This window comes from Mustela putorius, unplaced genomic scaffold (assembly GCF_011764305.1).
Source record: "Mustela putorius furo isolate JIRA1106 unplaced genomic scaffold, ASM1176430v1.1 tig00003969_pilon_pilon_pilon, whole genome shotgun sequence".
Taxonomy (NCBI): domain Eukaryota; kingdom Metazoa; phylum Chordata; class Mammalia; order Carnivora; family Mustelidae; genus Mustela; species Mustela putorius.
Genome location: NW_025422112.1, coordinates 495,637 through 521,287, shown reverse-complemented (window position 1 = coordinate 521,287; position 25,651 = coordinate 495,637). Strand labels below are relative to the sequence as shown.

Sequence of the window (25,651 nt, the reverse complement as noted above, 5' to 3'; positions counted from 1 at the left end):
AAACAACAGCGAATATCAAACGTTGACAAAGATGTGAAGAAACAGAAACCTTTGTGCACTGTTGGTGGGAATGTAAAAATTGTGTGTTAGCTATGTACCACGGTATGAAGCTTCCTCAAAAAATTAAAAATGTACATATTATATGATCCCAAAATTCCACTAATGAGTATTTATTGAAAAGAGCTGAAAAGAGGATCATTTTTTTTTAATGTGTGTGTTTTTACAGAAGCTTTTATTTAAATTATAGTTAACATGGTGTAATGTTAGTTTCAGGCATAAAATTTAGTGATTCAACACTTGCATACCACACCTGGTCCTCATCAAAGGACCCTTCATCCCTAATAGCGATTTCACCCATCCCTCCACCTACCCCCCCACCCCGTCACCCTTAGTTTGTTCTCTTCAATGAAGAGTTTGTTTCTCGGTTTGCTTCTCTCTTTTTTTCCCCCTATGATCCTTTGTCTGTAGCATATTGCATGTTATTCATGATAAAATATGGAACTTTCAATATAAAAAAGGATGACTATAGGGAATAGGTAGAGACAAAATCACATTAACTGCTTTAAACTATGAGCGTTTCCTAGATTTTCCACCATTTGAATAGTCTGTGCCTTGAATCTAAATATTTTGGCCATCTTGGACTCTAGCATGACTTTTTTTTAACTGACATGAGTTAATACACAGTGTAATGTTAGATTCAGGTTTACGATGTAATGATTCAACAATCCTATGCACTACTAAGTGCTCAGCACAGTAAGTATATTCTTAATCCCCTTCACCTGTTGTACTCATTCCTCACCTGCCTCCCCTTTGGCAACATCGAGTTGGTTCTTTGTATTTAAGAGTCTGGAGTTTTTTTTTTTTTTTTTTTTAATTTCTTCAAAATGAAAACCAATTTTATTCCTACCTTAACAATCCACTTGACAGTTTTCACTCTGCTGGAGCAGAAAATGAAATAAAGTGTACTATAAAGGAACAACAACAACAAAAAACCACGTTGGGAATCAGAAAATCTGGAATCAAGTCTCTTTCATTATCACTATGAAATTTTGGACATTTGATACTCAGTTTTATCAGATACGACCTTATAAAAGAGATATTCATTCTTACTTTAGAGGGTTCTTGTGAAGATCAGATGAGATAAAATACATGGTCATAATTTGGAAAATATAATGTGCTTATGCAAATGTTAGCTATTCTTATGTGTTTCTTTAGGATGCTTGTATACACTCAATAAGAGAAAAAAAATACGTAGAAAAAATGGAAATAAAATGAGATTTCCAGTTCATTAGGGCCTTATACACTGCCAGCTCTAATGTGCACCAAAATTAGCACTTTGGAGCTCTAATTATACAGATTAACTCTCCATGATGATCAAATGAACCAGGAATTCTTTATCTTAAATGTATTTCTATAAAGTCATACTAAGAAGCATGTAACCAACCACATCATTAAAATTAAAAGAATTCAGCAAATTGCTTGGTCTCTGGAGGGACAAATATCCTTTTTGCTTTCAATTTTCTTCATTCGATATTTCCAGGAAAAATTCCCTGACAAGAGACTTTTTAATAGCACAGTATAAGCACTACCATATCCTATAAAAATGGAAGTTTTAAGCACTATTTTGTAACTTGCTAATTCTTCTCCATTCCTGTGGTGTTTTTCTTAATCAAGCATAACATATTATATGCAAAGTGTGAGAAGAAAATCAATTTCTTGATAAATTTAATGCAACTTTTATAGCGACAGGCAGTATTAAATAGATTTAATTGTACCTAAAGTATCAGAGATGAAAATTCCGGTGTTTTGTTGAGAGCTTTTACAAGGAATCTGTTCAATAAAGAAATATGATTAGTGTAACTTAAAAAGAAATACTTATTTTAGATATCGAGGGCACACTTAGTAATGTTTAGAACTGGCTATCTGCATAACTACCTGAGAGACATGGGGTGTCTCTGTGTCTTGCTTCTGTATTGGAGGTTTTCCATCTGCAGTCATTTCAATCATGCAAGCAACCCGAGGGCTGCCAACAGGGACTGTGTAGCTAGAAATAAAACAGAAGAGGCCATTATTCTGTGTGTTAACTGGCAAGAACAGGGTAACTTCGCACATGGATGGTAAGTACTTCTTCAACGACAGAGGTACTTTGTGGATCATAATAGTCCTGAAATATGGCCCCAACCAAGTGTGAACATTTTAGGATAGATAAAGATATATTTCTTTTCTAACACTGAAATTTTATTTTCCTTCTCTCTTTCTGTCTCTAAATCAGGACTGGAAATGCTTTCAGAAAGTTAAACCCCTACAAAACAAAGAGAGCTTTTCTGTATAAGTAGGTAATAATAAATTTTTAGTGCTAACTGCGGTCGACATATGGTCTCACTCATGTAGGGAGACTGCTGGACAAGTGGCAGCAATGTTAAATGATGCTAAACTGCCTAGGTAGAAATTTCCCCTCCCTGGCCTACAGGGGAAATAGAAATGGAATAAGAAATGAAAGGCTGCATACCCCTGAGCAGTGAGATTACACTGTGATACAGTTATCAGAACTCAGAAAGCATGCTGCTAATGTACTAGCTGGTCCTGTGTCTCAGAGATAAAGAATAGTATAAGGTTAAGGGAATTTGTAGAATGAATAGTGGGAATGACCAATACACAACTGAAAATTTATCACAGTTTATAGAGTGATGTAATCAGATGAAAAGGTATACATGCTAAAGTACTTGGCATAAAATTAAATAGAATTTTAAAAGACAATTCAAATGATATTACCCGGTCACTTGCCATATGTAATAATAGTAACTTGTACTGTTATGAAGTCTATTCCACAGAGATATTAGAAGTACATTCACTAATATTAAAAGTGGCTCTCTGCATACTGAAAACATGAATGATTTTAATGCTTTCATTTTTAAAATGCTTTCACTTATTTGTATTTGCTACATTTTAGACAATGAACACACCTAATTTTTATTTTTAATTTTGACCAACTCCCCCAGTTTGCACATGACTGAGAGCTTTTCCAGGATGCAGGACCTCTCGGGGCTAAAACTAGGTAAGTGCTAAGCAAACCAGGATCAGTTGGTAAATCTACTTTTAAAAGAAAAAGTCAGTTTTGTTAAAAATCATTGGTTAAGTAATTTATCAGTATTTTTTTCTTAAAATTAACTTTGGAGTCTAAGTTGAGTGGGAAATACAAACCAGAATTTCCTTTTTCCCTTCCTTGCTTCAAAAAAGACAGCTGGTTTCCTCTTCCCCCTTATCTAGAAATACAAAGCTGATATGGTCCTTTTAATACATCATTCTGCTACTTTTTTTTGGCTTCTGCTCTAGTTTACCAAAGGCACTTCGAATTTTGATCAAGAGCACTGTTGAAAATTCTTCAGTTCTAGGAATGACCTCTAGAGCGTCCCATTTATGTGAATTACATATTATAGGGATCTAGGAAGCACATTTGTCAGTATAGTTGGTATGTGCAGGTAGATCTGTACGGATGCTTTATACTGGAAATGGAGGAAATACTTCTTAGGGAATGCACATGTCCTTATTAAGAAATAGTAAGATCTCTTTTTGTTTCATTGAATGCTTGTTAAAAATCTAACGATGAACTGCAGTTTTTATAGAAGGAAGCCACTCTACTCTATTTGCGTCCTGTTACCTCCTTCATTTCTTCCCCAGACCCTTCCACCAAATGGTTGATTTCTATTGTCAGCTTGGTCTGTGCACTTTTTTGGAAATTGATACTCTAATTCTACCAGAGATTTTTCTACATGTAGATTATTATCCTTTTCATTTTTATAATCTCATATTTGCTTATAGACCAAATTGTGCGATAAGGAATGAAAAAAAATGCTCTATAAACAAATTAGACATTATGCTACATAAATCATTTGAGGAAAAATCTAAGTACATATCCCTTATGCCTCTCAAGTATTGCTGAGGCCAGCCAAGTCTAATGATTTAAAGACTTGAGGATCATATTTTGAGATAATCCATTGACTGGCTGAGTGATCTTAGGCAAACCACTTAACCTTTCTTCCCTAAAGTGTGATTATCCACAGAAGGGAGATAATCATTTTTGGCTCATAAATGGTTAGTGAGAATCACATTATTTAATGTACATAAATCATTCAGTGCTAATATTAAAATCCAAAGTTAAAGCAATTATTTGCTGACTGGACAGGGATCTCTAAAGAGATTTTTATGAAAATAAATTACACAGTCAAGTTGAAGTGTTCATCTACTTCTACTAATATTGCTTATAATGGGATTCAAAATCAAATACTTAGGTTGCATTATTTTAAAAACTAAACTCTGACAAAACAGACAGTTTTTTCCGCAGTGTCCTTAGCATTCTTATTCTTTATATTTATAGTCTTTAGATATGCTAAACAATTTGGCAGAGGCTTCTGACTAGGAAAAGACAATTTATTTTTAAAGTTTTAGAAAATATGCTCAAACTGGAAGTTCAGGGTATGCATAACCAAGTGAAAGGTTGTAAAAATGTAAACTGTGGGGAGTGGATTGTTCAATCAAGTACTTTTATGTAATTGAATACTACCCAGCTCTTAAACAGGAGTTGCAGAATATTAATTAATGGTATGGAAAGATATTTGTACAGACTAGAAAAAGAGAAAAGGACAATTTGAGTGATACATCATTTTTATAAAAAACATGCATAGAGATAATAACAGGTTGACTTTCACTAATATTAACAGTGGCTATCTCTGCATGCTGAGAATGCAGATGCCTTTTAATTTTTTTTCCCCGCTTATTTGTATTTTCCATATTTTGTACATGGAACATAAAATAATTTTAAGTTTCACCTTGTAAAAGAAAAATTCAGTTTTATAAAAAACAAATTCCATTTTTCTTTAGAAAAAAAGTAAAAATAATTTGATGTTATTTCTGTTTTCCTGGATTCCATGTTTTATTTCCAGGTAGACTACCTTCTTGCTAGGTACGGTGACCCTGGAACAACACAGAGGTTAGAGATAACCCTCTCCCTGCCAAAGGCTGAAACTTGACTAACAGCTTTCTGTTGCTAGAAGTCTTACCATTAACATAAACAGTCAATTATACATATTTTATGTTTTATGTGTTATATTCTATATTCTTACAATAAACTAAGCTGGAGAAAAGAAAATGTTATCAAGAAAATCATAAGGAAAGAAAATAATATTTATAGTACTTTACTGTACTTGTCAAAAAATACTGCAAAGTGGACCCACACATTTGAAACCTATGTTGTTCTAGGGTCATCTGCATTGCTTTCTGACAGCCTCTGAAATTTCTGCTTCTAGACATCTTGTGGAAGCCTATTAAACTGTTATCTAAATTTCTTTTTTAATTTTTAATTCTTATTTTTTAAGACATTTTATTTATTCATTTGAGATAAGGAGAGACAGCGGCAGAGAGAGCACAAGCAGGGAGAAAGGGAGAAGCAGAATACCCATGGAGCTGGGCTCCATCCCAGGACCTGAAGATCATGACCTAAGCCAAAGGCAGAGGTTAACTACCCGAGCCACCTAGGCTCCGTTGTCTAAATTTCTTAATCTTGTTTTCACTTTTAAAGATTTTACTTTTATTTATTTGTCACAGAGACAGAGAGAGAAAGACAGAGAGAGCACAAGCAGGGGGAATGGGAGGTAGAGGAAGAAGCAGGCTCCCCGCTAAGCAAGAAGCCTGATGTGGGACTTGAACCCAGAGATCATGACCTGGGCTGAGGCAGAGGCTTAACTGATTGAGCCACCCAGGTGTCCTTTGTTTTCACTTTATTAAAATGCTTTCTTAATTTCTCTATCCTGTATTTTTCCTAGGCACCAATTTTTTCTTCGGCAGTCTCCAGGATCATTTATTCTGTCTACTGAGTTTTAAATTTCAGTGAATATGATCTTTTATTCCCGAGATTTTGAATCTTTTTTATAATTTTTTATTTAATTTGTGCCTATTCTTCTTTTATAATTTCTCCTTTAAAATGAACTATTCTTTCACTAATGCTTTCTAGCATCCTAGAAATAAACTTTTTGTCAGACTTTTCCATAAGAAGGATTTTATCTAGAGTGATTCATATTCTACTTGCTGATTTGCTTGGTTCCTTTCTCAATTTTACCGTGTGTTCTGATATTGTGTAGTGCAGGCTCATTTTCAGTGAGAAGTATTTTTATTTTTCTCTTTTTCCCCACTTCCATTCTCCTTGTTGTGCCTCTTCTGCAGTACCTAAGTCTGATTGCCTAATGGGAACCCCACTGATCTTCTGAGGATCTAAACCCAAATCTTGGATAATGTGTACTTCACAGTTCTGTCCTATAGCGATTTGAAGGTATTCACACGTTCAGTCAGAGCTGAAAAGATGCTTGGTACAGTTTTGCTCATGATGTTTTGGTTGCATTCTGTTTTCTTCCTAGGGTGGCAGTTGGCTAAAAATCAGAATCCCAGGTGATAGTCTCTTTTTCTCTGCATGCAGACAGATGGATAGATAGATAGGTAGACACAAATATCACATGTATACTTGAATGAGTAGTTTTAGCTCCTTTATGGGAGCTGAGCTTCCCTTTTTTTAGACCTAGACCTTGGCTGGCCTGCAGTATTAGCTCTTGTTGCTTCGCATTTTTGTCTGTTTCTTGTCTGGTGGGATGTTTATTTTGTTTTTAACCGTGCCTTTATATTTTAAGTTGTGTATTTTAAAATTTTCTATCTTATTGCTATGTGTTTGACACTAAGGAAAAGAGTGCAAGGGTGAGGTTAGATTCATCTTGACTAGAAGTCTATTTTTTTTTTATAATAAGAAATGACAACAATAAAGATCAATTTGAGTCCCTTATTTTTGAAGGCTATGTAAATAGAAAGTTATCTTTAATCTGCGAAGGGCAAAATGAAGAAAAATAAGCCATCTGCAGGTTCCTTTATAATTTTGCTTTAAATTTGGAAGGACTAATTTCTTTGGCTTTGTCCGTATCAGGTTGAGTGTGTGTGTGTGTGTGTGTGTGTGTGCGCGCGCGCGCACTAAAGGCATTTCAATGTATCTGTTCACAATTTGTTTTTCAGTAGCACATTTCAAAAGCACATAAGTAAAGTGGTTTGCTTTTCTTCCAGAGAGAAATAGGAAGTATGGATTTTTTTTCTTCTCTAAGGTACCTATGTTTGATTTGTCAAATCTGGGAGTTGTATGAGTCACTGGCATTACACCATAATGAAATTAAATGCTTTAAAAGGCCCTTGTAGTGCCATGCTGAAGGCTCACAAAACATAGCTCATGCATAATTGCAGTAGCTATGGAATTTTGAAGGCATGGTATAGAAGTAACACAACCAAACAGCACCAAATGCTTCTAGGGAATATTGCAAAATTGATGGTAATACTGAATGCTTCCTTAGGTGCAAAATATGTTCTTTCCTCTTCTCACTAGGTTGGCTACTAACCAGCAATGATCTAGCTTGTCTATTTGAAATTCTGTACATGATTAACTCTGCTAGTAAGTTTCTTTCTTTCTTTACTTAAATTAGACTTCAAAAATGAATGTAAAAGAATGCGTTCTTTATATGGATAACTTGTAATGTAGATAGTAGTTAAATGAATCTCCAAATTAATAACTATTCTGACCAATAATAATCAGCCTAATGTTTACCAAATTTAAGTATTGCTCTGAAGTGAATGGATAGTATTTACATTAAGCTCTAGCTTGGAACTTCCTTTAGAAGAATCTTTCAGGCTACACTTAGGACTGAGAGAGGTTAATGTTAATTGTTAACCCCTGTGATTTCTGTATTCAGCCCAAGGTTTCAGTTGAGTTGTGAGAGTTAGCTCTGCATAAGAATGGCTGAGATGGGAGACTCCTATCAGCAGATGGCAGTAAAGGTACATGGCAGAGATGGAGGCACTGAAAGGCATCTGGTCCCCACAGATAGGATCTAATTGATAGTGTGATTGTTTTAGCTCCCTGTTTGCAACAGGAAAACATGGGAAAATATATTTAAAAGATTATACATCAGGCAGTATGGATGAAACTGTCCAGTGACATACAGCTTTCCTTACCAGTTCATGTATCTAATATGATTGTCATGGCTGTGTGAGCAGATTTAAGAAGATGCTGTTTAAAAGAGTATGATGGTTTCATACAGCTCTATCAACACAGCCATACTGTTTGAGGCTGTCAGTGTGACTCAGCATAATCTATATATTAAAAGAGTGTAAACAAAAGATCAGGCACAAAAATCACTGTTAGGCCCTTTTTCAAGCAAAAGCAGTGTAAACAACGCCAAAAGCATCTTGAAGGATCCCTTTTTATTCAGAGCACCAAAGAGCTGGCCAGGCTGGCCATGCAAGCAGCTTGGACAAGGAAAGCTGCATAACCTCTGATGGGTGGCTGTCAATGAGGTCTTCGTGTCCCTAGATGATTGTCATGAGATGGTCACTGGCTTTAGGTTATTTTATTTAGCCTTTCCTCTGACTGGCAGATAGCCCAAATATCTTAATAATCAATTACCATGAAAACCAAGCCATTATCCTGTGAAGCACTGATATTAAAGAAAGTCTGCAATGATGCCTAAAGACCGCTGAAGCAAGAACTTCATTTACACCCTTGATTAACCAGAGCAGTTGTCAAGGGAACACCCAACCAGCTGTCATGAGATATCACAGATATCCCAAAAACTGTGATTTTACCTCTGACTACATTATCCAATTCATGTGCAATGGGACAGACAGCATAATCTACAGATTTCATGGTCTCCTGGTAGCATCTGTAAAAGTATAGGCGGCCAGAATTCCCTTGTTTTCTTTATCCTGTAGAAACATTCACATAATGACTATTACAATTATACAAACTATAATCTGCATCCAGAAATGTTGTGTTTTTTGACCTGACAACCTCTCTGAATGCAATGATAAGAAGCTTCAGTGGTATGCTAGAGAAGGCTAGCAATGACTCAGGAGAGCTGGTTTTGTGCATTCCTTCTCAATTCCACATCTGTGAATTCATGTTGGTAGCTTGAAATTGGCCACAGTGGGAGTATTTATGCCTGGGAATTGGCAAAAGCTACAAATCAATCAATCCCTATCCCACCCTTTCCACTCTAAGATGTGGTTGTAAAACACCAGCACACCACTGAGATTCTTGAATATTTCTTAGTAGGATTTAAGCACTCACTTAGAACAAGGGCATTAACTTGCAAAGCTTAGCTTCAATGTTGGCATTTAATTTGGAATTTCAGTAGGAAATCTTTATTCATACTCTATTAGTTCACAGCTCTAGGTTGAATCAATTTACTCTAATGATAAATGGGGGTTTCAAGACTATTACCCCTAAAATCTACACACATATGCAGTTCACAAATACCATGTAGTGTTTAGTTTTACCCTTCAAGTCTAATACTTATTGGCTCAGTTCATTTGTTTTTAGCAATCTTGGGGTGTATTTGTATCCAGTCCAAGGAGTAAACAATCAAACCTCAGGAGTTGAAAATATCGATACCTGATCCTTTCTTTCCACTTCAACACGTAAAACCACATACACATATATTTTGAGGCACTAAAGTTTCCCATGTTGAAATAGCATTTGAAAAAAATCAATTGGATAATAGATTATTTTACCAAATTTGAACAAAAAACAAATCTGAGGAAATTAAAAATCTGAGATTAATTTTTGTTAGGTGACGAGTGAAGCAAAAGGCAAGTTTTTTTTTCCTCAGGAGACAGTCCTGTGCATCCCTGTCATTTTTTTACAAGTGTTACAGTGAGTGATGGCTGATTCTTATAAAATTGTCTTATGTAAACAATAAATGTATAGTTTTCCCATCTTCTGACTACTATAGTTTTTGCATTATTATTATTATTTATAGCATATGATTGATTTTCCTGGCTGTGTATTTTAACCAAGATTTATTTTACAAAGTATTATTTTAAAATATTTATATTTATCATGTTTAATCCAAATAATTAATAATTATAGCTTTTATTAAAAATATAAAGAGAGAGAAGACTGATAGGGATGCAAAGGATTTAAATTTCAGAAGCACTTTCTGAGCCAAAGTTGTAAATATTCTTATCAGTCTAAGTGTAAAACTGCTGTAGTGTGATCTACTGAGCCGTGCCTCAGGATCAATACCTCTTTGGTTTCATATTTCTTTGCCAGCTAGCATACCATCTAAGTGTCCCTTGTCTCAGCTTATTCAATTTTCTCTGGACAAGTATATCTAGTTCTCATTCTTACATATACTTTTTTCTTTATGGTTTCTAAAGTTTTAATGTATGCCGCTTTCCCCTCTAATTGTCCTTCTCATATATCTTTGCCAACCACGGCTTCCCTATCTCTAAAACTTCTGATATGGAGAGTAGAAAAGTACAGTTCTTACCCCAAGCAAACTTTCAATTTGGAGGTAACCAGACAAGTAAAATTTTAGAAATTCAACCAATCTAAAAATAGATGGAATTGATGAATATATGTAATCTAGGCTTAGAGCTTGAAAGAAGCATTACCAGCCCTTCCTCAATTTTGGGTCTATTCCCATGAAAGCACTCCTAATTTAAAGACTGAGAACAGTCTTTAAAAACAAATGCTTTGTTTTTCACCCTATAGAGACAACATATTTCTGGAGTTATATCTGATAAGAAAAATAATTACATTAAGCTTTTAGAAATTTTCCAGAAGACGGTATGTGCAATACTCCAAGTAGATAAAAATCCACATCATTTCATGTGCCGAGTAAAATTGCTGATAGTTAGAAATGGTTGAAAATTTTAGAGTGCTTGATACAAATAGAAAACTAAATTACTGTAAGGCCTATAAGTTCAAAATGACAAAGAAATTTAATAAGCTCTAAATCTATGACTGGAGTTAATTTTATTTATCTAATCTTGATCCAAAATGATTTAAGGTAGTTATTTTTAAACTCTAATGTCTTATTTTATCTTAAAACATGTACATTTGTTCATACCAAAATTTGCTCATTATTCTCTTATAGGACTCAGTCTAAGGTAATTTTTTTAAAAGGATTTAATAATTTATTTATTTGACAGAAACAGAGGGAGAGACAGCGAGAGAGGCAACACAAGTGGGGGATGGGGTGGGAGAGGTAGGAGAAGGCTTCCGCTGAGCAGGGATCCCGATGTGGGGCTCAATCCCAGGACCCTGGGATCACGACCTGAGCTGAAGGCAGATGCTTAATGACTGAGCCACCCAGGCACCCCAAGGTAATTTTTAATGTAAGATAAAATAGCAAGGAATAGAAGACAAAGGGAACATCTGTGTAGGGAAATAAAGCATAAATGAAATTTGTGTTCAGGAAAATTATCTTAAATCCAACTTAAAATGGATCTATTCATTCAATAGACCAATGAATGAAACCCTATTATGTGAGAAACTGGTAGGTGATGGGGAGATGGAGGTAGAGAAAGTTGTTTTCATAGAGGATAGAGAGGAAAGGCACTGTCATTCTCTGAGAGGTCAATTTTCACTGAAACCAGAGGTACTGGGGCCAGCACACCAGTACTGGCAGTGTAGGTTAGTGTTAATGAGAGCTGACAGATTTGTGCTGTATGTTCAAGGTTCACTGAAACCCAGTTAACAAGTAATGTGGGAAGATTTTACTCAGAGATAAAAACTGGGACCTTCTGACTACCAGCTCATGAGGCAAAAATGAAAGCAGGGAGTTCAAAGAGTGCCTAACTTTGCTGATAACAGGAAACAAACAAAAAGGGAAAAATTTTTTTCTCATCTTTAGCTTTTTTTGCTTTTCTTTGTTGAGTCCCAGTCCAGGGTGTGGTGCTTTTTATCTTATACCTATTCTAAGCAATACTTGATCAATAAGGACACACTGGAATACATCCTTTCAAAGTGATAGAGACCTTCATAGGGTATACATTGTTATCATTAGCAATGGCTTCTTATAATGGCGTTTAATGGAATAATTTGCTTTATTTAGTAAACATTTATGTGGCATTTATTATGGACCAAGCATCATTTTCTTTTCCCCAAGTATTTTACTTTTACTTTTTTTTTTTTAAAGTAAGCTTTATGTCCAGTGTGGGGCTTGAACTCAGGATCTGAAGATCAGGAGTTGCCTGCTCTATGGATTAAGCCAGCCAGGCGCTCCTCCCCAAGTGCTTTAAAATATTGAACATCATCTTTCCAATGAGTTAAGCAGAAACAGCCCCCTCCCCCATTTAAAGATCAGGAAATTGAGTACATGAGGTGCTAACTAACTATTCAAGGTCACACAGTCTCTAAGTGAGAGAGCTGGATTTTGATGTGAAGATGGAGGCAGAGATTGGAGTGAAATCAAGAACAACAAACAATCCCAGAAGTGGCCCAACGGTGGAAGAGGCAAGGAACAAATTTTCCCTCAAGTCCCTGGAGGGAAGGTGGTTTTACTTACACCATGACGTCACAGTTCTGGACTCCAGAATATGAGAAAATAAATTTCTATTGTTTTAGGCCACCAAGTTTATGGCAATTTGGTTATAGCTACAATAAGCATATATAAAGCAGATATTTAAAAATAAGAGGCAAGGATTTGAATATTAGCAGTGTTCAATTTTTAAAATGGAATTCAGACAGAAATGAGATTAGAATGTATATATATGAATTACAAGTGGACATCTTATTACGATATACAGATGATCTAACTGATTTGAGTTTAACAAATATCTCAGTGGTGGAGTGGTTACGAAGAAGATCAGAAAGCAATAGTGTATCTTTTTTTAACATTTTCACAGTGTAGTTTAATTTGACAGGGAACATGGAAATAATCAACATAAATCTATTATTAACATCTAAATCTAGTACCTGCATTTATTGTAATTCAAACAGAGTAATAAAAACATTCTAACAGACCTCTGTAAAGTGCAAAGGAGATTATGCTCATTAATTCACTAAACAGTAAGGGGAAACACTGTCATAGTAGTAACTGGAAAAGAAATAGTAAAAAAAATTCAGCAATTTCCATTCCTTTACTGTTGGTACTCTGAAATCTAAAAAATTTCCCTTGATTTGTTTTTTATTACCTTTTGTGGGAAGGGATTTTTTCCTATGATAAAAAGAAACATTAATATCCAAAGGTTTTTATCAATTGCAGATGTTTTGTGACAACAACCAACTTAGTAAACATTTCCGTGGTGGTTAACTTTAACTTTGAATCAGCTCAGAATCCAGTGTTCTATTCAGGAAAATAATACAAATTTTGAAACCATAACTTCTTTAGGCCAGAGAAAGTCCTCAATGGCTTGGTTACAGGTGGGTTATATGGAGGAAGCTTGTTCTTGTCTTCAAAGACTTTCCTGGGAATCCAAATAGTATGTCACACGGAAGTACCTCTGTTACATTGTGAAATGTAAAGGGAAGAACAAAGAAGTGTCCAAAAATGAGTAAACCTTACCATCCTCGTTAAAGGATCTTTAATATTCTCTCTACTCAAAAGCATTTTCTGAATTGAAAAAGGGTTCTCATTGGTCTGTACATCAGCCAGAGCTTAGGATTCCCTGAAGTGACAGTTTTCAAGGAAAAACAAAGGCATTAGATGTAATAGGAATATTAAAACACACAAATGATTGTTTCACTCTGAATGATTATTTAAGTAGAGGGTTATAAGAATCAAGTTATTTTCCTTTTTAGCACTTAGGAGAAAAAAAATAACCCCATGCCCCCTTTTCTTTCTTCATGGCCTTTTGGCAAAACATCATAACACAACACAGTTCTGTGCACTTTTTACCAGCAGAGTAAAATAATTTAATAAATTTTATAAAGAAAACTTTCTGACATTCAGTTAATAGTCGTATATTTGTAAATGCCAACATGGAACAGGGTAAACCATACTCAGAAACCAGGAATCTTAGTAGGGAGAAAGACTTGAGATGCACAGTCAGTTCTCCTACTTAAAGGAAGACACCTCTTAAAGGCTTTGTAAAGAATAAATTTCAACCTGTGTTTGAATATTTCATTGAAAGAGAGCTCATTATGTCACAATGCCATTCCTTTATTAACAGGTTCTGCCACTGTTTGTATAAAAGTCATTCCTTGGGGTGCCTGGTTAAGCATCTGCCTTTAGCTCAGGCCATGATCCCAGGGTCTTGAGATCTGGGATCGAGCCCCACATCAGGCTCTCTGCTCAGCGGGGAGCCTGCTTCTCCCTCTCTCTGCTTGCTCTTTCCCCTGCCTGCGTTCTCGTCAAATAAAATAAAATCTTAAAAAAAAAAAAAAAAAAAAAAGCCATTCCATGTGTGTGTGTGTGTGTGTGTTAGGTACCCTTTATTGCAGATTTTCTTAAACTAGGTACTGGGTTCAAAATCATACATGGATTATCTCAAGGCAGTGTTTCTCAACTGTTTTTTTTACCCCCCCATTTATTCCTAGGGAACATTTGGCAATGTCTGGAGAAATCTTTGTAACAACCGGTGGAGGAAGATGCCATCGACATTTAGTAGGAAGAGGTCAACAATATTGCTAATAACATCTTATAATTCATAGGCCAGCCCCTGACAACAAAGTATCCAGCCCCAAATTATCAACAATGCCTATCTTGAGAAACTCTCATTCAAAGTAAAAACAGAGTGAATGTTCACTAGCTAAATAAATGGTAGGTCTTGTTATAAAAACAAAGGGCAAGGGAACATTCTTTTCTATAATAAAACACCATTTTTTACAATGAAGGACTACAAAAAATTATTTTATAATATTTTGTTATTTATATGCACTATATTCACATTAATCAAGATTCAAAAGGTTTGCCAGGGTATATAGTCCAAAGCCTTTCTCCTGCCACATCACTGGCCTAGCTAAGTCCCATCCAAGGAGGAACCAGTGTTACGAATTTCTTGTTTACTATCCAGATGTCCCCTATACATCTGTATGCATAGGCACGCACATGCACAGGTACACAGGTGTGAGTGTGTGCATGCACACAGACACACACACTCAGACATACAAATCTATACACATTCTTTGCTTTGTGTTCTCTTTAGTTAATCCATCTTGGAGATAATTTGTGTCCTACCATTACAGAAAGAGTTTCCACATTTCTTTTTAAGATGGTAGAGTATTTCATTGCATGGATTTCATTGTACTCTATGTAACCACTCCTCTTTCCTTGGATATTTAGGTTATTTCCATTTTTTTTCTGTTACAAACTTTGCTTACTTGCAGGGTAAAGTCGTACAGGTAGACTCATCAAAGAAGAGTTTGTATGTTTGTAATTTTTCTTGGATATTTTCCAATTACCCACCATGAAACTTGTACCTGTTTCCATTTTGTAACTTTTCAAATTTGTTTTGTTTACACCTCATCAAAAACTTTCTAGGGATATATAAAAGGTGGGCACACTATATAGTATTTTGTGCCTATAATGTTCTCAGGAGTCAGGTATCCAGAATCTGCCCACAAGAGATTTTTTAAGTCTGTTTTTAATTGTGGCAAAACATGTATTACATAAAGTTTACCCATTTATTTTTTTTAAATTTTAAAAAATATTTTATTTATTTATTTGACAGATCACAAGCAGGCAGAGAAGCAGGCAGAGAGAGAGAGAGAGAGAGAGGAGAGAGAGAGGAGGAAGCAGGCTCCCCACTCAGCAGAGAGCCTGACGTGGGTCTCGATCCCAGGACCCTGGGATCATGACCTGAGCTGAAGGCAGAGGCTTTAACCCACTGAGCCACCCTTGTGCCCTACCCATTTATTTTTAAGTGCAAAATCAGTGGCATTAAATAAATTTACAATGTTGTGCAATGGTCACCACTATTTCCAAATTCTCTCATCACTCCAAATGGGAATTCTGTACCCATTAAACAATAATTCCCCATTCAGTCTTCCCCCAATAACCTCAAATCTAATTTCTGTGTCTATGAATTTGTCTATTCTAGATATTTCATGTAGGTAGAATCATATAATATTTATTCTTTTGTATCTGGCTTATTTCTTCTTAGCATAAAGTTTTCAAGGTTCATCCATACTGTAACATGTATTAGAATTTCATTCCTTTTTAAGGCTGAGTAACATTCCAGTGTATAGACATTTTGTTTATCTATCTCTTGATGGACACATATATTGTTCCCAGCTTTTGGCTACTGTAACAATACTGCTATGAATACTGGAACACAAGAATCTGTTTCAGTCCCTGTTTTCAGTTCTTTTAAGCATCTAACTAGGGGCAGAATTGCTGGGTCATATAGTAATACTATGTTTAACTTTTTAAGGAAACATCGAATTGTTCTCTGTAGTGACTAAACTATTTCACATTCCCACCAGCAATGTACTAGGGTTCCAATTTTTTCATACCCTTGCCAACACTTATTATTTTTCATTTTAAAAACAAAATTATAGCCATTGTAGTAGGCACAAAGTGGTATCTCTGTGGTCTTGATTTGCATTTTCCTAATGACTAATGATTTTGAGCATCTCTCCACCTACTGACCATCTATCTGTCTTCTTTGGAGAAATGTCTATTCAGGTGTTTTGCCTGTTTTACAATTGGGTTGTTTGTCTTTTTATTGTTCATTGTTCCTCCTCATACACTGAGTCAAAACCTTACTCAAATTAATTTTCAACAATTCATCATAAGCCAGCTTTCTTGAGAGAAGACAGAATCCTTTTACTCTAATAGGCACACAGCCATTAAATTTGGTTTCCTGCCCAATTCTGGTATGACATATTTTACCTTTTCAGGAGGATTAAGATGAAGGTGAAAAGTATCAAGGATTTTATTTTCTAAAAGATTTCAGGTACGTTGTTCAGGGGATAGTTTTACCTCTGGATTCGAGAAAGAGTATTTGTAAATACATTCATAAGCAAGGAATGATAACTCTAATAAAGAGGCTAATTATCACCTAAAATAGGTCAGAAATTCTTTTGCAAATATTTTTAAACAAATTATTCAAACCAAGGCAAAAAGCCTATGCAAATTGTCAAAATTTGTCTATTCAAATTTGCCCTGAAAACATTTAGTAGGTTAATTTAATTACATTCAGATAGATTAGATATGACTAATAAGAAATGAAATAAATACAGTCATTGGAAAAATTAGAAATTATAAGTTTTCTAGAACCCCGCAGATTATGTTGATGTTTTATATATATAATTCAATAACTAAAAAGTAATCTAAACACAAATGAGTTCAGAATATGTATATATTAAATTGAGTGAACTTATACTTTTAATATACACAGATAATCTAAATTCTTTGGTTTTAACAAATATTTAACTATTGAGTGGCTGAGAAAAAAAATCAGAAAACAATAGTATCTTTCCTCTTGAACATTTGCACAGTGCAACTTAATTTGTTAGGAACATTGATTTAATCAATACAAATTCAATGAAGTAAATGCAAGGAAAATGGTTCTAGATTCCTAATAGATTGTCATTGGTCAGGCCTGTATTTTATAATGGTCTACAATAGGAGTGTACTGAAATTAAATGGGAGGCCAAATCCTGGGTCTATGAAGTGTTAAATCAAAAACAACAACAACAATGTTGAAGAGAAAATGAGGGCAGTACAAAGTGATGATATGACCAACACTACTACTGCTGCTGGTACTAATTGCTAATAATTGACTAAGACTTACTAAATGCCAAGTATTAAGTGCATTTGTATACTACACATGTTAACTCACAACAACCTCCAGAAATAGGCATTGCTATCTTACAGTATCCATTTTACAGATAAGGGAATAGAAGAAGCATGTGATTGTAAGTGACTAACCCATCTGCAAAAGAAACAGATCCAGGATGTGGCCCCAAGTAACCTGGCTCTGAATCTGCACATGGGTCCCCAAATTTGTCTCTGCATTGGCATCTCCTAGGAATCTTAAAAAAATTACAATGCTCAGGTCACATCCCCAACAAATAAACTCTCAATTTCTAAGGGTAGAACACAGGCATACGTATTTTTTTAAAGTTATTCAGGTGATTCCAATGTGCAAAGTTGGAAATCTTAGGTGGCCTTAAATTGTAGAGGTCAAAGAAACCGGAATTATCAAGTCAGAAAACCTACAACTGGGACATTAAGAAGGGAAATCTTAAACATACAATGAATTGCAAGAAGTAAGACATTGGCATTCTTACACCACTTTAAAAAAAAAAAAAAGAGTTTAAGCTGAAGCAAGATGAGATTGGATATCCCAATTATTAATATTCTACCCACTAAGCAGTATGAAGTAAATGATTAAAGAAAAACATATCTGCTTTTTATTTGTAATGAAAGTGGTATTATGTTCAGAAATAGGTGAAAGACAAGTCAAAGCTTCTTAGCATTCTCTGGATTTCAATGTGTATTAAGAGTTCAAAGTTTATGATATTTTCTAAAGTTAAGTAGGCAAAAATCCTTATTCTAATATTTGAGATATAAAAAATTAATGTTTTATTGTACTTCCCCCCCCAATGGATTATACATACAAAACAAGAACACGTGTTACATGAATTCCTACTGTACAAACGGAACACTTAGTCAAGAAAGGGAACATCAGCTGTAAACTCAAACGTCTGTCAGATGATCATGTTTGTTTCCCTTCTTATTGGGAACCTTATTTTGAATGCTCATGGCCAGGTACAATATGCACTGCAGAATTGTAAGAGACAAGAATAATGAAAGAACTAGAGGTCATGCATGAATGTGTGAAACTGGGCAGGTCACCTAACCTTCTGGAGCCTCAGCTGATTCATCTCAAGAATTGTCCGACTTCTACTACAGAGGGCCAGGTAGCAGTATTTTAAACTTGGCAGGCTACTTACAGTTTCTTACATATTCCTCTCCTTCCTCCTCCTCCTCCTTGCAAGCCTTTAGAAATGTGAAAACCATTCTTAGCTCATGGGCTGTATGAAGAGAGACTGTGGCCAGATTGGCTCATGGTTTGTAGTTTGCCACCCGATTTAGATATTGCACTTCAAGAAATGGCACAATCCAATGCGCTGGTGGTTCCAGCCATGGGTGATTTTTGTCCTTTTTCAGGGAATGTTTGTCAATGTCTGGAGACATTTTTGGTGGTTACCTGGGGTGGGAGACAGGGCTGTGTTATGGACCCCCAGTATGTAGGGGTCAGAGATGCTGCTAAATGTCCTACACTGCACACCACAAGCTCTCACAGGACTTATCTAGCCCAAAGGGCCAACAGTGCCTAGTTTAAGAAGCTCTTGACTAAGGGTTCTGTTCTCTTAATTAGAGAGGCAGCAAAGAGATTAAGTATATTTAATCCTTCTTCATCCAGGATTGTGGTTAATTAATGCTTACTCAATCAGTAGACAGAGCTGTAGAACAGTGCTGGAACAATTTAAACAAGCTGTATTGCCATGAAGAAAAGCCATAAAGATGAATCTGATAATCTCAATTCATGAAAGCCAAGTGCAGTTACAGCCTTAAAAATCAATGATTCACAGAGAAGAAGGGAACTGAGAAGGCAGTAACAGATATGGAATTGTGACATGTCAAACATGTCCAGACCACTGAATGAGAAAACCAGAGCCAGACACTGCCAGTACTCTGACGATGGTTCTTTTCTGCCTAGAATATGTTTATTTTCACCTGTCTGTACACTTGGGATTTATCTTCTATGAAATCAGGGTAAAGAATCATGTAAGAGAGACATAGCTGGATCACTGAAAATGTACAGGGGAAATCTGATACATTACTCCTGCCTGTAAGAGGATAATGCTCAAATTGACACATCTAATTTTTTTCTTACTGTGAACTAATTGTATTTTCATGGCGTTTTAAGTTTTTTCTTTATTTTTACTGTATTGCTTTTAAAAAAATGTTAAATTTTCACCTCTTTAAATTCTACCAAATTTAACATTACATAATAAATGTGATTTTTAGGAAACCTGATTATAATTCTCAGAAATTCACTCTAGCATAGCCTATTAAAATGGGATTCTAGGCTCACCTCTGAAGTTTGGGTTTGGATAGCTCTACCTGTGAGCTTGTTGAAGGCCTTAGTTTGTGTTAGCAATAAAGAACAGTGTCGCATGTCTGAAAAGAGTCTGAACAAGAATTCTGATTTCTACTTATTATTTCTGTAATAACCAAACAAGGGATCTTTTAAGAGATGTTATACAGCAAATTATGTTGTGTAACACAATAAAATAACAACTTAGATCTATCTGGTGAGGTACGCTTGTTGCTTTTCTTTTATTCTAGATGACATATCTGTTAAGTGTGTTAGAGCTGGGGTGGAGGATGATGAGTAGTGAGAGATAATACTGACATAAGAGTAGTAGCTACATCTCAGATGATGGAGAGCTTTAAAAATCATACAAATGAGTTTGGGTTTAGCCTACTGAAAGCTTAATTTGGGAAAGTAAATTAATCATATCTGTGTTGCAGTGACATTATTCCAGGCATTTAGTGACATTGTTTTGGAAGTGTTATGAAGAAGGCTTGAAGGGCCTTAGAGTTTAGGCAGTTAGGCATGGTGACCATTGAGAAGAACACAGAAATCATTCAGGAGAGCAAGGAGTGTGTACACAGAGGCTGTCACAGTGGGTGTCAAGAGGAAGGGGGCAGATAAGAGATAGAAATTCAAGGAGTGAGAAAACTTGAGCTTGAATTGGCTTGAAGGGGCTAGTAAAGAAGGAGACAAAGTAAAAAATCTTAGATTACTGATTTAGGATGCATGAAAACATTTTTATCACATCATCTCTTTTAGTCTATGATGTAATCTTATTATCTACATTGTACAGATGAAGACACCTGGGTTAAATAACTTCTCCAAGACCACCCAGAGAAAAGCAGCAAAGCTAGGATTTGAACTGAGGATCATCTAACGTCAGAGCACATGCTTTCAATTGTCCTCAATAACTAGGGTGCATAATACTGGAGGAAGAGGATATTTGTGATGTTAGAGAAAGTAACATTAAGTTTTGGAAACTGGAGCCTGAAATGGCTATGGAATACATAGTTAGATCATACAAGAGCCAACTAAATGACTGGAATTTTAAAAATTGGTTTTATGATACCCTCCTATATTATATTCTAGCTTATTAGGCTTTACAATGACAATGGCAAATATTTATATATTACGTCCCAATCTAAAAAGACCAATGACAATGCAAGCATACTACAGAACACATTGGGAAGGAGACTGTGGAAAAAGGCCCTATTAACTTTTTCATTAGTCATTTTTAACTATATCACACATTAACACTTCAGTACACTTCACAAAATAGCAATTTGGGCTTTTATTCAACCACATTTACTAGAAAAGTGGGAACTAAATTAAATACAATCTAGAAAACAAATAGTGCAAAAAATTTCATGAATATTAATAGAAAACCAGACAAATGTAATGTGCTTGAATTTGTATCACAAAATGTACAATTCATTCTTTTGTGGAATTGCTCTTTCCAAACAAGATGGATTGATTGCTGTAGTCACTTTAAAAAATGTAAAGTGTGAAACATTCATGGAAAAAAGAAGATAGGCTAAGATTATGAGAAATAGATTTCTTAATGAAGGAATGAGGTTTTGAATAAAGTACTCCCTTTGGCAGCATCTTAACAAGATTCTATTCAGTGAACATGAATCATTAGTAAACTATGAGACAATGAACAAATGCACACATCCAGATGAGATTGTAGGTTGCTGTGGATTTGCTAGAAATTCCCATCTGTCATTATTTCTGATTTTTTTACCTTGTCCTAAAATCATTAATAGGGTACACACAGTCACTGTGAATTGTATGCTTGCTTCAAAACACATCAGGGTTTAATTTATTGAATGGTATTTCATTAGTTCAGATGAGTTGAAATGTGGCATCTCATTTTCTAAAACTCTGTGGGAACATTCATCATATAGATACTTAAATTATAATTTAGACATCGAGTAAAGTTTCAATATATCTGAATAAAATTGAATAAACATCCCAAATGAACTAAAATTCATTTTAGATCAAACTGACTTTTTCTGATTAGTGACGGTTTAAAATCTCCTCATATAAAATTAATCTGAGGCAATTTCTCTCCACCCCCATTTTTATTAAATGATATGAGACTACTCTTTATTCATGGAGCTACTTTTACAAGAGAACATTTTTTTAGTGGTTTGATTTATTTACTTTATTTTACCTGATTTCTAAATACCTCATGGGCAACAGAAGGAATCAAATCAGCTGGGTACTTTAATCTATTCAAAATTACATTTTTAATAGATCACTCACTCATTTACATGTATTGAATTCTAACTTTAATAATTATTTACCTTATTTAAGTATTATTGTGATAATTACTAAAAAAGAAAGGTGAACTCGGGTTGGAATTTAATGAGTTAAGTGCTTAGAAGACAGTAAAGTTTCTGCAGCTATCATTACTAGACTAAAGCAGTTTTGAAAAATAGCAAACTGCTCCCTGTTACTTGAATAGTAACTATAAAATCTACTAAGATATTTCTGGCAGAGTCACAGTTGGTTGTGACTTTGGTTGTGAAGCAAATTAAAATACATTCAAAAAGAGTAAAATCTCTTAAGATCTGTTGGAAAATGGCTAGTTGAATTTAACGAATTATTGGTTCTCTTAATCTGAAATACAGCATTGGTTGAGCTATTTATGATCCTCTTGCACATGGAGAAATCTACACCCTGTCTTACTTCTAACTGGGGAAGTAGATGTCAGCTTCACTTTTCTTCCTTTGGTTTGCTTTAAGTTTTAAATGCCCATTATTCATTACTTACCAGTTATGATAATTACCATTTTCTAATATATGGAAAATAAAAATTTCTTTCCTGTTTATAGACATATAGCTTGAGTTTTGGAATAGTAATCTAAAAGTGTTAAATTTGATCTATTAATTTACCGACATTTTTGTGGAACTCTAAGAATATAAGATATAACACTCATTGGAAAAGATTTTTTTAAAATAATGCAGGAATTATGGGCATTTGGGTAACATTACTATATTGCACATTTAAAAGGGGTAAATTTTTGCATTATGTTTTTTTTTTAACCACAAAAAGCAATGAATTGTATTGTTTACAATCATTTGACAACTTTTTCTACATTTTATATTTTTATTTCTAATTAATTTTTCTATTTTCATTTTTAAAGAAGATTTATTTATTTATTTGAGAGAGAGCACACATGTGCGCAAGTGGTGGTGTGTAAAGGCAGACTCCCAGCTGAGGGCTGAGCCCAATGCTGGGCTTGATTTCACTACCCATGAGATCATGACCTCATCTGAAATCAAGAGTCAGATGTTTAACTGACTGAACCACCCAGGCTCCTCTATTTTCATTTTTAATTTTAGACAGGAAGTAGGATTTATTGGTTGGCATCAGTAAGAAGGGACAGTGCTGAGGTTCTCACGAGGGCAGAACACACCATTTTCAAGGAGCCAGGATTGGGGATGTATTTGACCCCATAGCCATCTGCCATGAGCCACTTTTCAGCTACCATGTCTTCTTCATACATATTAAACTTAGTAAAGCCCCACTTCTTGTAAATGTGGATTTTTTGGTGGCCAGAGAACTTGAACCTGGCCCTTCACAGGGCCTCAATTACATGTTCCTTCTTCAGCAGCTTGGTATGGATGGACATGATGGCTTGGCCAGTGTGGGCCCTGGCCACTGTGCCCTGGGGCTTTCCAAAAGCATCACACATACCTAGTCTGGAACCTGTCCGCCCCAGTACAGGATAACATCTTGTTGATACAAATGATGTGGAAGGGGTGGAGTTGTATCCTATTTTTTTAAAGCTTATATATATATAAAACATATAAAATATAATATATTAATATATAACACATATATTTGTTTTAGAGAAAGAGAGAGAAAGAGCATGAGCAGGAGGGGCAGAGGGAGAGGGAGAGAGAATCTGAAGCAGATTCTGCACTGAGTGTGAAGCCTGAGGCAGGGCTCAATGTCAGGACCCTGAGGTCATGATCTGAGCCAAATCAAGAGGTCGATGGTTACCAAGTGTGCCATCCAGGTACCCCAAAAAGTTTTTACTTTAAGTTAGTTAACATACAGTGCAGAATTAGTTTCTGGTGTATAATATAATGATTCAGTACTCCCATACATACCTGGTGCTCGGTTTACCTTCCTCAACCTTTTTTCTTTTCTTTTTACTGGTTTGTTTTGTTTCTTATATTCTACATATGAGTGAAATCATATGGAGTTGGTCTTTTTCTGACTAACTCTATTTTTAAATAGATTCTCTGGCAAAATATTTTGGATTTAAGATCCTGGAATTGGTGCAAATATACTAGGAACTAATGGTATAAAAGTACGGACTAGGGTCTTAAAGCTTATTTAAATGGAAACAATATTTTCCTGAAATGTATTTGTGAAAGAGGTACGTGGTTGTAGCCTACTGGGCAGTAGTGTGTTACAAGATACAATTTTAAGGAGTCTAATGTGTAGGATGAAGTGTTAATGCTAATAAAATAGGGTCTATTTCTGAGTTTCTTAATTCCACAGTTCAGACTTAAATTTGTTCTCAGAAAGATAAATCTTGGAACACCAAAAAAATAAAAAAAAATAAAAAAAAAGAGAACTTCATAAGCACTGGGACTGGAACGGATGGAAGAAAGAAATCCTTGAATGGCAAGAGCCCAATATTATGGTGATCCACAAATTCTCCAGGAAAAACATTTTGGAAAATATTTCTCTTCCTTTTTTCTCCCCTGTTATTTAAGATTTTTTTCTTGATATTTATGATTTCTAAGTAGAAAAAGAGGGATGGAAAATAATTACTTTTATTAAAATATTTTTTAAATAAAGTTTACAGTTAGGGTTAAATGTTTTCTATTTGGAGTTTTTGGATAATAAACATTAATACTGAAAATAAAATGAGATAATGTAGACATATGGTGTGACAGCACTTGCAAAGTTAATTTTTCTTAGTTGGCAATATCTTATCAGATGTTCCAAATTAGAATTGAAAAACATATTTTTGGTAAAATGAAGTTTTTTGGAGGAAGGTATTCTGTTTGTATTCTTTTTATAACTTCTTTATCATTGCGATTACTATAGTGTGCAAATTGGAAGTTTGCATCTGCTATATTTAAATCCAGTAAAAAAAATTTTGGGTACTTGCAGTAAGACTTTGTTTCTATCCTTTGTGCTTGTTTTAACATGGTGATGCGTGGAAAATGCCCCAGAATTGTAATGTTATGGTGTGGAGGGAGAGGAGGAACAAAAATTACTTAAATGTAATGTGTATATAAAATTATAATTGGAATGCACTTCCATTTAATTTTGGGTGTGTATTTGGTAACTCATTGCTTCTGCAATCTCATGAAAATTAACGGACTTTAATTTCTTAAATAATCACTTAGGTGGAATTTTAAAATTTATGGTTTTTGGCACATACACCTATTTATTTTTGAGTGTAAATTCAATTTTATTTTCCGATATTTTAAATTTCTTTTGGAAATTTTAATGTAGTGCATAACTAAGATAAAAAATAGTAGTCTGCACTTGCAGGACAGGGATTTCCAAAGTAGGGACGGAGAGCCAACTATGTCATACATAAAATTATTGGAACACAGCCATATACATTTACTTGCATACTGTGGCCCAAGGTGGCTTTTAGAGCTAAAATAGTAGAGTTGAATAGTTGTAGTATAGACTGTATGGAAGTCTAAAATATTTACTATCTGGCCCTTTCTTTACTTGTCAACCCTTGTTAACCTTCATCAAAGCCTGGAATGTGAGCTCCGCGATGGTCTATGACAAAGAATAG

The 25,651-nt window shown here is 34.9% G+C and overlaps 1 protein-coding gene across 2 annotated transcripts in view; it reads right to left on the bottom strand.

Moving 5' to 3' along the window:
* Positions 1–25,651, bottom strand: part of EYS (eyes shut homolog) — a 264,828-nt gene that overhangs the window by 19,677 nt on the left and 219,500 nt on the right. The window contains exons 4-5 of one of the 2 annotated variants that reach the window (XM_045070411.1): positions 1,936–2,044; positions 1,776–1,830 (exon numbers count right to left, since the gene is read on the bottom strand). In XM_045070411.1, coding sequence (XP_044926346.1) covers positions 1,776–1,830; positions 1,936–2,044 — 164 coding nt within the window. The remainder of the gene's footprint in view (positions 1–1,775; positions 1,831–1,935; positions 2,045–25,651) is intronic. The other variant, XM_045070410.1, reaches the window with a different exon arrangement.